The sequence below is a fragment of the Dipodomys spectabilis genome, unplaced genomic scaffold (genome assembly GCF_019054845.1).
Source record: "Dipodomys spectabilis isolate Male_0828 unplaced genomic scaffold, ASM1905484v1 ptg000329l, whole genome shotgun sequence".
Lineage (NCBI taxonomy): Eukaryota > Metazoa > Chordata > Mammalia > Rodentia > Heteromyidae > Dipodomys > Dipodomys spectabilis.
This window is the reverse complement of record NW_024871006.1, coordinates 4,282,879-4,299,794: the sequence shown is the minus strand read 5'-3', so window position 1 is coordinate 4,299,794 and position 16,916 is coordinate 4,282,879. Positions and strand designations below refer to the sequence as shown.

General features: G+C 48.2%; 1 protein-coding gene across 1 annotated transcript; it reads left to right on the top strand.

The window, feature by feature from the left end:
- The first annotated feature begins 362 nt into the window (after positions 1-362).
- Jpt1 (Jupiter microtubule associated homolog 1) lies at positions 363-15,655 on the top strand. The gene is made up of 5 exons (XM_042702692.1): positions 363-544; positions 7,075-7,217; positions 8,530-8,627; positions 9,149-9,167; positions 15,390-15,655. Exons 1-5 carry the CDS (start codon positions 489-491, stop codon positions 15,536-15,538), a joined length of 465 nt encoding a protein of 154 aa, XP_042558626.1. The 5' UTR covers positions 363-488; the 3' UTR covers positions 15,539-15,655.
- Positions 15,656-16,916: the final 1,261 nt, after the last annotated feature.

Below are 16,916 nucleotides of genomic sequence, written 5' to 3'. Positions count from 1 at the left end.
ATCTGCTCTAGGTGTGCCAGTGGTAAGTCCCTCTGAGCGAGACTTTCCTCACGCCAGGTAACTTTCCAGGTGACAGGGAGCACGACGTCTACTAAGCGTTGGATAAAATCACCTCCAGTCCGATCACCCACCAATCATCATCCGAGATTTTGGGGCGGGGGAGGGGAGAACATCCGTATACTTTCTGTCCACGAAGGGGGCGGGCTTAGGTCAAGCCGTGCCCTCCGCAGCCCGTCAAAACGCCGTACGGTGCTTGGCACCGCCGGACACCAATAGGATCAAAATCATTTATTTGAATAGACCAATAGTGTTGGGGAGGGGGCGGGGCTTAAGAGCCCAATAAAGGCAGCGTCGGAGCGAGCAGGCAGGCGGTGGCGGAGGCTCCTGCAGCGGCTGCTGGCTGTGGGTCCGGAGCTTCCCTGCGCCCCTCGGGTCCTGTCTTCTCAGCGTTCGTTTTCCGCGCCAGCCTACCTCGTTCCTTCGGCGCCATGACCACCACGACCACCTTCAAGGGTGTGGATCCCAACAGCAGGAACAGCTCCCGGTGAGGCGCCGGGGGTGAGGCGCGGGGAGCGGAGGCGCCGGGCGGCCCCAGAGCCGGAGGGGGCTGAGGGGCCGGAGGGCGGCTGCGGGCGGGGCGGGGCGGGACGGGCGGGCGGCGCGGGCGGCCGGTGCCGGTCGTTGTCGGTAACGTGCGTGCGGGGCGCGCGGGCGGCCGAGCGCGGCCGCGGGCGGCTTTGTGCCACCGGGTTCGCTGGCTGCGCCGGCCCCGCCCCGATCCCTCGGCTTCCCATTCATTTCCACGGAGCGGGGGCCGGGGGTGGGGGTGGGCCGGGGCCGGCGGGGTGGGTGGGGGGGGACCCCCGTTTTCGGGCAGCGCGGCTGCAGGTTTGGGGTGTAACGCGCGGGAGGGCTCGCTTCCTGCCCAGGGTGGTGGACTTGGTCCCCGGGGCCTGCGGGGCGCCGCGGCCGGGCCCCTTTGTCCCACCCCCGGACCACGCGCTCCTGGCCGTGTGTGGACTCCCGACGGGTGCTGGCCCCGAGCTTGGGCTCAACGATCTGATCCTGCGACGGGATCTGCCCGGTCGGCCTGGCTCCTGCCCCGGCGGTGTCCCCCCCCCCCCTGCCCTGGCCTGCCCGACAGGTGCATCTGTGGTCAGGGGAGGCTGGACATCGCGACGCGCAACTCCCGTCCGGGACCTCACGGTCTTTCTCCTCTCCCGAGTGCCTCTCCTCTCCTAACAAAGGAGAGACCCCCGTCTCCTGCCCCCTCCCGGCGCCCAGCTCCGAGCGCAGGGGGCACCGAGCCAGCCAGTGTGCGGGGTTTCTGCGCTCAGACCTTCCGACCCCGGTCCGTGTATGCCAGCCCCTTGACTTGGGTCTTTGACGTTTGCCAGATGAGTTCATCCCTGGCCCCCCACCCCGTTCCCTTGCAGTGGGAGGTTTCCTGTTCTTGGGCGGGGCCGGGGAAGATATCCATTGTCTCTTCCGTGGTATCTCCATCTGGGAAGGGGGGGGGGGCCCTTCTGGCCATTCATCCCACTGCGTTTTGGGGAGGGGCACTGGACACGCAGTTTGGACCAGGAACCCTTTACGAAACCCTGTCTTAACTTGGTGGAAGGGTTTGGGTTGTGTGGAGGTGGCCACATTGTCTCAGCTAATAGCACCCTGTTCTTTAAGATCTTCTATAGGCATCTCTGGGGTCTTTCCTTAAAGCTTAAAGGAAGCTTAGATTTCACTTTTTGGGAACTGTTGTCCATTGATCAGGATCTGCAGTCTTGTGTGGCTAACCTTGGGGTTAGCACAAAGGGAGCCATTTTGTGGGGCTAAGAAGACAGACGTGAAATAGCAATATCTCACAGGGGTTAGAGAACTTGGAAACAAAAAGCAGCCTCGTCAGAGGAGTCTCAGGAGGAAGCACGGAAGGGATCGTCCCTTGCACCTCCACTCCTTTCAGTTTTACAACGTAGGGAAGAGGATAAGATTGAAGAAACCGAAATTGTAGATTACAAGGAGAATGGAGAACTTCAGTGGAACAGACCCAGGAGAACACTGGTCACTCCCTCTTTTGTGGTCATCCTTCCAATGAGATAATTTTATCAGTACACTGGGACAAACTGAGCCTTGCTTTTCCATTTTGTGTGAAGAGGTCAACTTTCTGCTGGTCAAACTTCAGTTGTTAGAATGATAATGTGGCATCTGGGGTTTCATCCTTTGGGGTTGAGTTGAGTTTAATGCTCTGTAAAGAATTTCAATACCTGGGTCAAATGAATCCTTCTGCTTCCCCCCCCCACACACACACATTTGAAACGTGAGACATTTTCATTTCTGCAAAATTAATATTTTAACTCATCTTTGTCATCAGTCTCCGTCCAGTATTGTCTAGGTATTGGTAGCATTGTGGTTGCATTTACTTTCTTCCTTTCTTTTGTGATCCCACCTAATTCTCCTAAACTTCTGTTTTCCAGTAACACTCTTCTGCCTCTGTAACCTCATTACAAATTTAGTATGGTGGCAGTGATCTGCAACGATCATGTGGAAACTCTAGGGTTTAAAGGGAGAAGACAGAAGTCTTTTTTTTTTTTTTTTAAACAATGTTATGTATAATACCACATTTTTGGTAAGTCTTCACTAGGTAGTCCTGATGTAGTTACTGTGTTTGTGGTTTGGAAAGAAATATTAAAAAATAAAACTGGAGTACTTTGTCTTAGGATCAAATCCTTTGTTTGGGGATCTTGCTATTTCAAATGGGCTCAACAACACTGACGTCATCCGCGTTAGTATTACCTGCTGTTGCTGGAGGAGCCCAGCGGACCTGTGGAAGTTGGACTAGACAGAGCTTTGACTTGCTTTTAAGCTGATGTTTGGATGCCAGTGCCTCATTCTTGCTCCCCATTCCTTCCCCCACCCCCACCCCTTGCCAGAAATATTTCTAAGCACACTAGGGTTTCTAAAGAGTCTCATCTGGCTAAAATAAATTATGAGGGTTTTCAATTATGATTAATTAGCAAAGAAAATCACTCTAAATCCCGAGTGAAGCAAGTTGATATTGATTTGTTGATAAATGCTATAAATGATAAAAAAAAATACTCCTTTCAGATTTTACCCTAAGAGAAGACTTGTTAAGAATCTTTATGTTAATATAAAATTATCACCTTTATTTTATAATCTTTATTTTATAAATACTTGCCTGAACACACGTATGTGATGAATTTAATCTAAGTGGATATTGAATATCTGAGACTTTATAAACATTTCACCTTTAATAAAGGAATGCAGTGGAGTCCCAATTTTCCTGCCTTAGTGTCCTGAGTGCAAGTGCTTAGATTACAGTTGTGCACCACCACGCCCACCTGAGTGAAATTTTTCTTTAGCATGAAGTGAATAGTGCATTTTACTAAAGGCAGACATTAGTATGTATAGAGGGACTAGCTTAATCAGAGAAATTCTGATTAAAGAGAAATTCTGGCTTCATATGTGACACCCCCCCCCCCCCCAAGCCCTTGCAGCCCTTGTTATCATCAGCCTTCGCGCCACAGAGGATTCATAATACCAGGCATTATTTAGAGTTGCTTGGGGCTCCCTCTGCTCCAACTGTAGGCTCTTCGTGTGTGTGTGTGTGTGTGTGTGTGTGTGTGTGTGTGTGTGTAAGAAACTTTTTATTTCAACTTTTTATGTTTTTTTTGTTAGCCTACATTGTGCCCAGAGGGTTTCATTGTGACATGTCCAAACATGCACACAATCGACACTAGGCTCTTGAACTAACCAGAGCCAAGCTCAGCACTCTATCTAACCACCTGCACGCCCCACCAAGCCTCCTTGTGTTTGAAGGACCGGAACTCTGCATGATTTTTCCACTGATAAGTGGTTAAAAACAATAACACCAACACCATTTTGTTACTGAGGAAAACAAAGCTATGAAGATGAACCACACTCATCTTCGCGGTTTCTGTGGCTGTCAGGGCCACAGGACAGTCAGGGAATGTTTCAGGAAGACTTGGTTCACAAAGCCAGAATTTCCTGGCTGGTCTTTTACAGAGACTGGAGACTCCCCGGAGCTCTAACCCCACCCCTGCCGCGCCTCCCTGACTCCACTCAGACCTTCTGGAGGAGGCGGTTTGAAAAGCTATATTGGGAGTTTGAAAAGGCACTGGAAGCCTGGACAGTGCTCCAGGCAGGAGGGAGCAGGCCAGGGAAAGTTCCCACGTGGAGATTAGCCTCAGAGCAGAGGAAGCAGCAGGACTGGACTGATGAGGGAGGTGGTTAGGAGCGTCTACATCTGTTCAAGAAGAGGCCATATTGCCAGAGGGCAGAGTTTGTGTGACAAGCCTTGCATTTGCAGAACTGGGAAGTCTGGCACAAAAGGAAGTAGAGGAAGGTGGGACAATATGAGTCCAATGAAGGGCAAAGGCCAGGGTGCCAGCATTTACCTAAGGGAACTGAGAAGCCAGGATTTCTGTCTGGGGATCCAGAATGAGCTGTGTGGGAAAAGTCTTATTGTCAGAAGAGGTGGTGCAGCTGGGCACTGGTGGCTCACACCTGTCATCCTAGCTACTCAGGAGGCTGAGATCTGAGGATCGTGGTTCAAAGCCAGCCCTGGCAGGAAAGTCCACGAGACTCTTATCTCCAAGAGACCACCAGAAAACCAGAAGTGGCCTGTGGTTCAAGTGGTAGAGCGCTTGCCTTGAGCTGAAGAACTCAGGGGCAGCACCCAGGCCCAGAGTTCAAGCCTCATGACTGACCAAAAACAAAACCACCACTACCACCACCACAACCACAAAACAGCTAAGCCAGGTGAGGTGTCTAAGATCTGGAAGATCTCTGAAGCCAGCCTGGGCAAAATATTAGTGAAACCCTCATCTGAACAAACACATTAGGTATGGTGGTGCACACCTGTAATCTCAGCTACACATTAGGCCTAGGTTGGAGGATAAAAGGCTGGTCCTGACAAAAGACCATATCTAAAAAATAGCTAAAGCAGAAAGGGCTGGGGATGTGGCTTCAGTGGTAGAGCACCTGCTTAGCAAGCACAAGATCATGAGGTGTTTTTTTTTTTTTTTTAATGATTAAAACAAGCTACAAAATATAAAACATTAAAATTCACCTAATATCCCTTCAGTAAGAGGGAACCTAGATAACACTGTGGTGACATTTATATGGTTATAATAACAGCTCATGTACATGATTGCCATATTCCAGATTATATATGATACTCCTGTAATAATAGTCTTCTGAGACAGATACTATTACCCTTACTCCAGCATAAGAGAGGCTAAGCAACTCACAAAGTGCTGTTTAGATAGTGTGTGTGAGTTTAGCTGGGCGCTGGGGCTCACACCTGCAATCCTAGGAGTTTATAACGTAATAAAATGCTGAATTAAGTTGGCTTTTTCCTCATCATTTCCATTCAAATAAGCAAACAAGTAATATTCTTGTTTCCAATTGCATTTATTTCCTAATCTGAGTAAAAAGAATCATGTTTCTTCTTTCCTCTCAAATTTCTGGGACCCCCAAACATGTTAGGCTTTCTTTTCCCTGGCAGACAAATGAGGATTTTTTTGGGGATGGGGTGGGTGGGTACTGGGGCTTGAACTCAGGGCCTTAGGTACTGTCCTTGAACTTTTTTTTTTTTTTTGGGTCCGGTCGTGGGGCCTGAACTCTGGGCCTGGGCGCTGTCCCTCAGCTCTTCAGCTCAAGGCTAGCGCTCTACCACTTGAGCCACAGCACCACTTCTGGCTTTTTTCTTTTTGCTTATGTGGTGCTGAGGAATCGAACCCAGGGCCTCAGGCATGCAAGGCAAGCGCTCTACCACTGAGCCCCCCTTCCCAGCCCCCTTGAACTTCTTTTGGTCAAGGTAATGCTCTACCGCTTGAGGCACAGCTCCGTTTCTGGCTTTTTTTTTTTTTTTTTTTGTAATTTAGTGGAGAAAAGAGTCTCCAGACTTTGTTTTCCTGGGCCCACTTTAAACCATGATTCTCTTGAATCCTGGGCCTACCTGGGTTGGCCCTTTACCACTTGAGCCACACCTCCAGCCCTCCTATTTGCTGGTTATTTTGCTGAGGGGTTTAGCAAAAAATTTAGTTCCTAGCCCTGCCCTGATGGCTCACGCCTGTAATCCCAGCTACTCAGGAGGCTGAGATCTGAGGATCGTGGTTTAAAGCCAGCCAGGGCAGGAAAGTCCGAGAGACTCTTGCCTCCAATAAACCACTCGAAAACCAGAAGTGAAGTGGCGCTGTGGCGGTAGAGTGCTCACCTTGAGCTGAAGAGTGCAGGGACAGTGCCCAGGCCCAGAGTTCAAGCCCCATGACTCCCCCCCCCCCAAAAAAAAAATAGTTCCTGGGCTGGCTCTGAACCAGATCTCAGTCTTCTGCATAGCGAGGATTACAGGTGTGAGCTGCCTTCTAGAGGATTTTACCGTGGCCAGCACCAAGACAAAAAGGTGGTGGAAGATGAGAGTTCGAGAGTTCAAAGAGCACCTGGAGCAGAGGAAGTCTAGTGTCCGCCGAAGTCTAGTGTCCGTCGTTGGGGAGGGTGTTAGGGGAAGGAGTTAGCGCAGCTAGTGAGGCTGAGGGCTTTTTTTTTTTTAATCATGATAAATGTTTTTCAGGCTGGTCTCTAACTCCTGAACTCAAATGATCTTCTCAGCCTCCTCAGTATCTTGCTCTACAGATGTAGAACCACCAGCTCCCGCCTAGAAATGCTTTTCCCAGGACTAGATCAATCACAGCATCTGTTTCCGAACTTCCCAAGGGCGAGGTCCCTTAGTCTCCCCCTTTCTGAAAGATGGGACACCAAGCAGGCTGAGCTCTGGGATGACACTTGGGCAGTTCCAGCTGTAAACTGAAAATTGGTAAAGCAGTGAATAAGTGGGAAAAGCTATAAAGCAGTATGTAGTGTTTTAATAGCAGCATTGAACTTGTGCTGAGCTGAGTCAATTCTTTTTTTCTCATTAGCAGCTCTTTGCGGGGGGGTGGCAGGGGTCAATGGGTGAGGGAAATGAAGGTTGTTAGGAAATATTTAGGACCAGAAATGTTTCAGTAGGATCTGGAATGAACTTTTCACCATTATTTGTAGGGTTTTGCGGCCTCCGGGCGGTGGATCCAATTTCTCCTTAGGCTTCGATGAACCAACGGAACAGCCAGTGAGGAAGAACAAAATGGCCTCTAACATCTTTGGGACACCTGAAGAAAACCCTCCTTCCTGGGCCAAGCCGACAGGTACTGCTTTTAGCTGTGACTGCTGGTTTTGTGCTGGCCAACAAAGCCTAGCTTAATAGGAATGAACAGGTGGCACAGTCTAGCCAGAGGCGGTGTAGCATCAGGAGAGTCAGCCTCAGGAGTCTGAGCCTGGAAAAGTAGGAGTTCAAGACCAGCCTGAGAGCTACTTGAGTTAACCTGGCCTGACTTACTAAGTCTCTCTTTTTCCCTTCCTTTCTCTCTCTCTCTCTCTCTCTCTCTCCCTCCCTCCCTCCCTCTCTTCCTCCCTCCCTCCTTCCCTCTCCCTCCCTCCCTCTCTTTCTCCCTCTCTCCTCTCCCTCTTTCCCTCCTCCCCCCCCCCTCCCCCCCATTGTGGGGCTTGAACTCAAGTTCTGGGTTCTGTTGCTGAGCTCTTCAGCTCAAGGCTAGCACGGTACCACTTTGAGCTATAATACCACTTCTGGTTTTCTGGTGGTTAGTTGAAGATAAGAGTCTCATGGACTTTCCTGCCTGGGCTGGCTTTGAATTGTAATCCTCACATCTCAGCCTCCTGAATAGCTAGGATTACAGGTGTGAGCCACCAGCACCTGCCCAGAAGTCTCTCTCTTTTTTTTTTTTTTGGTCAGTCATGGGCCTTGAACTCTGGGCCTGAGCACTGTCCCTCAGCTCTTCAGCTCAAGGCTAACGCTCTACCACTTGAGCTATAGTGCCACTTCCGATTTTCTGGTGGTTTATTGGAGATAAGAGTTTCACGGATTTTGGGCTGGGAAGGTGGCTCAGTGGTAGAGCGCTTGCCTTGCATGCCTGAGGCCCTGGGTTCGATTCCCCAGCACCACATAAGCAAAAAGAAAAAAAGCCGGAAGTGGTGCTGTGGCTCAGGTGGTAGAGCGCTAGCCTTGAACTGAAGAGCTGAGGGATAGTGCCCAGGCCCAGAGTTCAGGCCCCACGACTGTACCCCAAAAAAAAAAAAAAGTTTCACGGATTTTGCTGCACTTCCCTGCCCGGGCTGGCTTTGAACCCCGATCCTCAGATCTCAGCCTCCTGAGTAGCTAGGATTACAGGCGTGAGCCACCAGCACTTGCCCAGAAGTCTCTTTTATCTCTAGCTTTACTCTTAAGTCCTTCAGTTCTGTAGATAATTGAATGAACAAATGGATGAATGAATGAATGAATATTTAAAAATGGGCAATACAGAGAGTCTACAAGGGGGATTTAAGGAAGTCAGATTGGGATTTTTTGAGCCATTAACTAATGTTTCTTAATACAGGAACACATATATGCTAGTTTTAGGGCTTCCTGTTGTATTTCTCAAAAAAGCATATTTCGGTTTCTAGGTGCCAAGTCTAGTGGTGGCAGGGAAGATTTGGAGTCATCTGGACCACAGAGCAGGAACACCTCGGAAGCAAGCTCTGGAGACTTCTTAGATCTGAAGGTCAGAAGGACACCATAAGGGAAGACAGGCTGAGGGCTGTGGGGTTGAAAAGCTAAACTAAGCTTCCCTTGTTTGCTAAGTCTTTCAAATCTTTTTTTTTTTTTTTTTCTTTTCTTTTTGGGTTCGGTCATGGGGCCTGAACTCTGGGCCTGGCGCTGTCCCTCAGCTCTTCAGCTCAAGGCAAGTCCTCTACCACTTGAGCCACAGTGCCACTTCCGGCTTTTCCTGAGTGGTTTTCTGCTCCAGCTGGCTTTGAACTGTGATCCTCAGTGCTCAGCCTCCTAAGTAGCTAGAATGACAGGGAGAGATTTCAATGTCTGCACAGATTTTGAAATCACAGTGTACCTAATTTACAAGTATAGTTTTGTAATGATCTGGCCATTCCTAATATGCTTCTTTAGTTAATCCTGTCAAGAACATTGGATTTCGACCTAATGTATCCATGGTCAGCTGTGACTTCTGTATGTGTGTTGCACATTAACTTAGGGAGTCATTGTTTATTTTATTTTTTTCTTTTCCAGGGAGACGGAGATGTTCATGGTGAGTACTTTTTTTTTTTCTTCTTTAATTGGCAATACTTGGGTTTGTTAGGCTGGTACTCTGCCTCTGAGCCAGGCCTCCAGCCGTGGAAGTAGTTATGAAGCCTGAATTGTTGATTTTGTAGTCAGTTTTAGAACAGATCAGAATTTTAATTCAACTCATGTCTTGGGATTTCTCAGGTTTCTAATAAGCTTTTTAGTTCAAACATAAACCTGTTTAATGAAACAAATAACTAAATAATTGTGTCCAGGTACTGGTAGCTCATACCTGTAATCCTAGCTACTTAGAAAGCTGAAAGCTGAGGATCATGGTTCAAAGCCAGCCCAAGTAGAGAAGTCTGTGAGACTTATCTTCACTAAATTACCAAAAAGCTGGGAGTGGAGCTATGACTCAAGTGGTAGAACGCTAGCCTTGAGCAAAAGAAGTTCAGGGACAAGGCCTAGGCCTCAGTTCAAGACTGGCACCCCTAAAAAAATTTGTACTGGGGAAAGAGACCTGAATGTGCCCCAACTGTAAAAATACTCTGGGTAGAGAGAAAATTAAATTAGTAAATCTGGCTTTATTTTTAATGAGGTAAATACTAGATATGGACTAGAATAAACAATTGGGAACCCTTTTAAAAATTTTTTTTTGGGGGGTCCGGTCATGGGGCTTATACTCTGGGCCTGGGCACTGTCCCTTAGCTCTTCAGCTCAAGGCTAGTGCTCTACCACTTGAGCCACAGCACCACTTCCGGCTTTTTTCTTTTTGCTTATGTGGTGCTGAGGAATAGAACCCAGGGCCTCAGGCATGCAAGGCAAGCGCTCTACCACTGAGCCACCTTCCCAGCCCTGGGACCCCTTTTTTTTAAAAAATGTAATGCATTAATCTTTTTTGTAATTAAAAAAATTTTTTATTTTGCCAGTCTTGGGGCTTGAACTCAGGGCCTGAGTATTGTCCCTGAGCTTCTTTTTGCTCAAGGCTAGCACTCTACCACTTGAGCCACAGCACTAGTTCTGGCATTTTCTGTTTATCTGGTGCTGAGGAATTGAACCCAGGATTTTGTGCATGCTAAGCAAGCACTCTACCACTAGGCCACATTCCCAGCCCCTTGTGCTATTTTATGAGAGCTTTTATTTATTTTTGTGCAGGTCCTAGAACTTGAACTCAGAGCCCACTGTTTCTAAGCTTTTGCTCAAGACTTTCACTCTACCACATGAGCTCCACTTTCAGCGTTTCTTTTCTTTTTTTGTTAGTCCTGGGGCTTCAACTCTGCTTGGGTGTTGTCCCTGAGCTCATCAGCTCAAGGCTAGCACAATTACCACTTGAGCCACAGTGCCACTTTGGTTTTCTGGTGGTTAATTGGTGATAAGAGCCTTATGAAATTTCCTGTCCAGACTGGCTTTGAACTGCGATCCTCAGATCTCAACCTCCTGAGTAGCTAGGATTATAGATGTGAGTCACTGAAGCCTGGATCAGTTTTTTTTTTTAGTAATTTGTTGGAGATAAGAGTCTCACAGACACTTGTCTGGGCTGGCTTCAAACTGGGATCCTCTGATCTCAGCCTCCTGAATAGCTAGGATTATAGGCTTGAGCCACCAGCACCCATGGGGTTTGAACTCTGGGCTTGGGCGCTGTTCCTCAGCTCTTCAGCTCAAAGCGAGCGCTCTACCGCTTGAGCCACAGCGCCACTTCCGGTTTTCTAGTGGTTTATTGGAGATAAGAGTCTTATGGACTTTCCTGCCTGGGCTGGCTTTGAACTACGATCCTCAGATCTCAGCTAGGATTACAGGCGTGAGCCACCGGCGCCCAGCTGAGAGCTTTTTTTTATAATAGGCTCTGGTGTCCCAAGCTCTACTCACAGCATTCATTTTATGAAATTGGTTTATTTGATTTGATACTGAGATGCTTATTCAGCCAGACCTTCGTTACCCACTGGGTTGTTTTTTAAGTTTCCAGTTAGCCATTCACATTACCAATTACAGATGGAAATGAGCTGCAATCATCCACTTAATTATTTTCAGCCTTTGAAGTATTTGCTGGCACCTCTTCTAACAAGTGCTAGGGAATTACTGATGAGTGTAAGTGTGAGTTTACAGGTGTTGGGCTGTAGCCACCAGTCAGGTCTCCTGGTGAAGGTAGCAGTCACTGGGCCTATGGCCCTGAGGAAGATACTGCTTCTTTCTGGCTTTTCTTCCATTGCCTTTTTTGTTAGCACATGTTGACTGTGCAATACGAGGGTTCACTGTGAGATTCCCATGCGTGTGGATAGCACATCTTTCTTGCCCCATCCCTATGGTTGGTTTTTGTGAGCCAGTCTGTGTGAACTGAATTCCTCTTTGCCCTCTTTTTTTTTTTTTTTTTTTTTGGGTCGGTGGTGGGGGTTGAACTCTGGGCCTAGGCGCTGTCTCTCAGCTCTTCAGCTCAAAGCTAGCACTCTACCACTTGAGCCACAGCGCTACTTCCGGCTTTTTCTACTTATGTGGTGCTGAGGAATCAAAGCCAAGGCCTCATGCATGTGAGGCAAGCACTCTACCACTGAGCCACCTTCCCAGCCACCACTTCGCCCTCTTGAATGGTGCTCCTGAAGGTGGCAGGAGGCAGGAGCTGCTGGGCCTCGGGGCACATTGTCTGGGCTCACTCCTTGCAGAATAGGTCACGCTTATATTGGATCCAAGATATATGTTACTGTGTGGGTCTTTAGTGGCATTTGTAAGTCTAGGCTTTAGTTGCACTACTTTTCATCTTCCTCAATTACACTGGACTTAGTGGTCAGATAATCTTTTGTTTTCTTTGTGATACTGAGGATCCAGACCTATGAGCCTGGGTCATTTAGGCAAGTCTTCTAGAGTGAGCTGCACCCCAGCCCCAGAATCCGTTGACCTGATTTGAACTAATGGATATAATTAAAGATTTGTGGAGGGCTGGGAAGGTGGCTCAGTGGTAGAGTACTTGCCTAGCATGCATAGAGCCCTGGGTTGGATTCTCAGTACCACATACACAGAAAAAGCTGGAAGTGGCTCTGTGGCTCAAGTGGTAGAGTGCCAGCCTTTAGCAAAAGAAGCTCAGGGACAGTGCCCAGGCCCTGAGTTCAAGCCCAGGACTGGCCAAAAAAAATAAATAAAGAAGAAGCAGGGTGCTGGTGGCTCATACCTATAATCCTAGCTACTCAGAAGGCTGAGATCTGAGGATTGCGGTTCAAAGTAGCCCAGGCAGGAAAGCCTGTGAGACTAAGAAAGAAACAACAGGCTGGAAAGGTGGCTCAGTGGTAGAGCACTTGCCTTGCATGCTCGAGGCCCTGGGTTCGATTCCTCAGCACCACATAAGAAAAAAGCCAGAAGTGGCGCTGTGGCTCAAGTGGTAGAGTGCTAGCCTTGAGCTGAAGAGCTGAGGGACAGCGCCCAGGCCCAGAGTTCAGGCCCCACGACCGGACCCAAAAAGAAAAAAAAAAAAAGAAACAACATGTCATCAGATCTACTGAGTAATTATGCTCTTCCCTGCCCCTCTTCTTCAAGGAAACAGCACACTGGGTTGTATGCCTTTTTTTTTTCCCCTGCTTTGGTTTGAGATAAGATCTCTAGTTTTTGCCCAATCAATCCTCAGATCTCAATCTTCCTACCTAGGCTTCCTTGGAGTTGGGTTATGGGTATATGCCACCATGCCCAGTTTATTTGTTGGAATGAGGTCATTCACTAGCTTTGCTTGTGCTGGCTAGGACAGTGTGAGCCAGCTGTCTGGCATGGTGGTTATGGTGGTGATGAAGCTGAGTGTTGCACGAGGCAAGCATTTTTCCACCAAGTGTAGCCAGGCTGGCCTCAAACTCAAGAACCTCTTGCCTCAGCCTCCTAAGTGTGTCGGGTGTTAGCTGTCTTGGCCGAATAAAGCACAGCACGCATGTCTGAGAGGGGAGTCTAATGTGGAAAGACTGGCAGGCTGACTCCATCAGGACAGAGAGCAGCAGCTGCCAGCTGCCATTGTTAGGAAGGGGTATTTATAGGGAGGGAGCCTGCTAGAAGAGTGGGTGACGGGGTTAACTTAGGGACTAAGCCACCTGCCTGGCCACAGCAACCTGGAGATGGGGACGGCCAGGCAGAACCTTGGCCACTGGAATGTTGGCCTTCCCCCAGCCAGCACTGGGGTTACAGGCATGCACCACTGTACTGAGCCCCCCCTCTTTATTTTTTTTTTTGCTGATCACCAATTTTATCATCTGTTCATTATGACCCTGACTGGTGCAACTTGAGCTCATTTGCCATAAAGTTCCCATGATGCAGCTGGTGGCCCTGCTGCACCATTACTTCAGTAAGGTCAGGTTTGTTTAGATATAAGGGAAATGCTTTTTTTTTTTTTTTTTTTTTTTTAGGGTCGGTCATGGGGTTTGAACTCTGGGCCTGGGCACTGTCCTTCAGCTCTGCAGCTCAAGGCGAGCGCTCTACCACTTGAGCTACAGCGCCACTTCCGGTTTTCTAGTGGTTTATTGGAGATAGGAGTCTCATGGTCTTTCCTGCCCAGGCTGGCTTTGAACCTTTATCCTCAGATCTCAGCCTCCTGAGTAGCTAGGATGACAGGTATCAGCCACCGGCGTGCAGCTTAAGGGAAATTCTTGACCTTTTGGATAATTAAACATAGGAATAGCTATAATGAGAGGTTGGGAATATAGTCAATGGTTAAAAGATTTCCTAGCACTTGCAAGACCCTGGGTTCAATCCCCAGTACGACAAAGTACAAAGAGCTGGGTGCTGGTGGCGTTTTGTAATTCTAGCTACTCAGGAGGCTGAGATTTGAAGACTGTGGTTGAAAGTCAGCCCAGGGAAGGAAATTGGTGGTTAGCTGGGGAAACTGGAAGTGGAGTTGTGGCTCAAAGTGGTAGCATGCTAGCCTTGAGGAAAAGGAACTCAAGGATAGAGCCCAGGCCCTCAGTTCAAGCCCGAGACCAACCAAAAGAAAAAAAGAAAGAAATCCAGGAAGGTTAGGTAGAAGCCTTTTCCCTCCTTCAGAAAGTTAGATTGTCCACTACATTTCTTCTTGTCCCAGTTCTTTGATGCTTACAATGAATCATTTTTTTGTATTCAAGACAAAGCTGTCTTTGTTCACTTATCTTACAGTGCCAAAGAAAAGTCAGGAGTAGATAAAATGTTTATTTTGATGCTCAAAGACCCTGGGTTTGATCCTCAGCACTGCAATAAATAGCTTAAAATGAAATTTCTGTCTGTCTATATATTGGTCCGAATATTTTCCTTTGAGGCCCCTGCTTTGGAATTATTAGGGTAGACCAAGACTTTTGAAGTACCTAAGATCAGGTTTGATGATGCATGCCTGGAATCACTTCTACTTGGGAGACAGAAGTAGAAAGGGAGGGAGAATCTAAATGTTTGTTTTTCAGTTCCTGTATTTAAACCTTAAAAAAGCTGGAATTAGAGTTGGGGCTCAAGTGATAGGCGTTAGCTTTGAGCAAAAGAAGCTCAAGGACAGCACCAGGTGCTGAGGTCTGAGTTCAATTAAGTCCCAGGATCAAAAACAAACAAACAAAAAACCCCTCTATTACTCATATATGCTTGTATAATTTTAAAAAGATCATATGAAAAGCATGTGGCAAAAACAGTGCAAAGCTCTGAGTGGTCTAAACGTGGTTTTTGTTGTTTTGTTTTGTTTTTGGGTCCAGTTGTGGGGCCTGAATTCTGGGCCTGGGCACTGTCCCTCAGCTCTTCAGCTCAAGGCTAGCGCTCTACCACTTGAGCCACAGCGCCACTTCTGGCTTTTTTCTTTTTGCTTGTGTGGTGCTGAGGAATTGAACCCAGGGCCTCAGGCATGCAAGGCAAGCGCTCTACCACTGAGCCACCTTCCCAGCCCCCTAAATGTGGTTTTTTAATTTTTCTTTTTTTTCTCTATTTTTCTTTCTGTCGGTCGTGAGTCCTGAACTTTGGGCCTGTGCGCTGTCCCTGAGCTCTTCAGCTCAAGGCCAGTGCTCTACCACTTGAGCCACAGTACCACTTCTGGTTTTCCAAGTGGTTTATTGGAGATAAGAGTCTCACAGACTTTTCCTGCTCGGGCTGGCTTTGAACCTTTATCCTCAGATCTCAGCCTCCTGAGTAGCTAAGATGACAGGCGTGAGCCACCAACACCCGGATTAATTTTTCAATACATTTCAAACCATCCTCCATCCAATGAGGAGAAAGATCTTGGGACTCTTCACCTAAACTAGAAATGGTTATTAGGCTCATTTCCATTCTCTGTTTTTTCTAGAAAATGTGGACACAGACTTCCAGGGCAACCTGGGGCAAAGCGAAGAGAAGCCGGTGCCCGCTGCCCCTGTGCCCAGTCCTGTGGCCCCGGCCCCCGTGCCATCCAGGAGAAATCCTCCCGGGGGCAAGTCCAGCCTGGTCCTGGGTTAACTCCAGCTGTCCTGAACTCTGTCGTTTTATTTGTCTGTTTCTACGTGCTCGTGACTGCACAACTTGAGCCTGACTGTACATCTTTTGGATTTGTTTCATTAAAAAAGAAGCACTTTATGTACTGCTGTCTTTTTTTTCCTCCCCCTTTCTCTCTCTCTCTCTCTTTCTCTCTCTCTTCTTTTTGAAGAACAAGTTTCTATTTCTCTGACTCCTTTGGGTCTGGGCCGTGGCATGGGTGTTTTCTAGTAGTAGATTGGAGGGAAAGCTTTGTGGCACTTAGTACTGTGTTTTTAAGAACAAATGATCGGGTTCCTGATGTGTTTGCTAGAGGCTCTTTTGTACTGGATTTTGTCCTTTTTTTTTTTTTTTAAATGCTCTGTGTTCGCTTTACCATGATGGGACAGACTACAGGCAGCACCTGGCAGCTCTACCACACCAGGCTGCCTTTACACAGAGCTTCTCCTCCGTGTTGTCCTTTGCTAAACACATCTTCTGGTTCCCTGTGGACCAACAGAGGCCCACCCCTGTCACCTTGCTGCCGCATGCCAAGATGACTGGCTGGCCAGTGGGCGCTTCTGCTGCTGTGATGCCCAGGTCAGCATCTGGTGTGGGGCCAAGGCTGCCTGGAAAGGCCCAGTGGTTGAGGCAGTGGAGGGAGGCAGTGATGCCGGAGAGGTGGAGGTCCCCATGCAGGGGCGGGGCCGGGGCTGTGTGTGTTCTTATTAAGTAGCTTGATGCTGTGTGCATGATGCTGGTGCTCGACCATGAGAGGAAGTCTCATCCTTAAATGTGTTGTACTGCTCAATCCTGGACTGTTGCTTCAAGTAAACAATATCCACGTTTGCAACCGCTGTGTCTGTGTCTTCTTTCTGACACTGGGTCTGCTGCCTCCTCACAATCCTGCAAGCTGATTTGGTGAGGCATTTGGTGATTTGGTGAAGATGCAGAGGAAGGAAGGGTGTTCTCCAAAAAAATACATAGCTGGGCACCAGTGGCTCATGCCTATAATCCTAGCTACTCAAGAAACTGAGATCTGAAGATCAAGGTTCAAAGCCACCTCGGGCAGAAAAGTCCATGAGACTTCTATTTCCAATAAACCACCAGAAAATTAGAAGTGGTGCTGTGGCTCAAGTGGTAGAGCACTAGCCTTGAGCTGAAGAACTGAGGGACAGCACCCAGGCCCAGAGTTCAGGCCCCATGACCAACAACAACAAAAAATACCCGAGACATTTCTACTGCCTACCTTCCCTTTGCGCATGTCAAAGCATGTCAAAGTGGCTGTGGCAGGGCCTGGAGGCAGTGGGTCCCCAGGGAGGCCTGGTTTCCATCCCCAGCACCCATGGTGAATAAAGCTTTGAGCCTCTATTCTAGTGAAGCT

Excerpts from the sequence above, each read along its gene's own strand:
- Jpt1 (XM_042702692.1), top strand. The coding sequence starts at position 489 with ATGACCACCACGACCACCTTCAAGGGTGTGGATCCCAACAGCAGGAAC. Across the intron at positions 545-7,074 it reads AACAGCAGGAACAGCTCCCG|GGTTTTGCGGCCTCCGGGCG; the intron begins GTGAGGCGCCGG and ends CATTATTTGTAG. Across the intron at positions 7,218-8,529 it reads TTCCTGGGCCAAGCCGACAG|GTGCCAAGTCTAGTGGTGGC; the intron begins GTACTGCTTTTA and ends TTCGGTTTCTAG.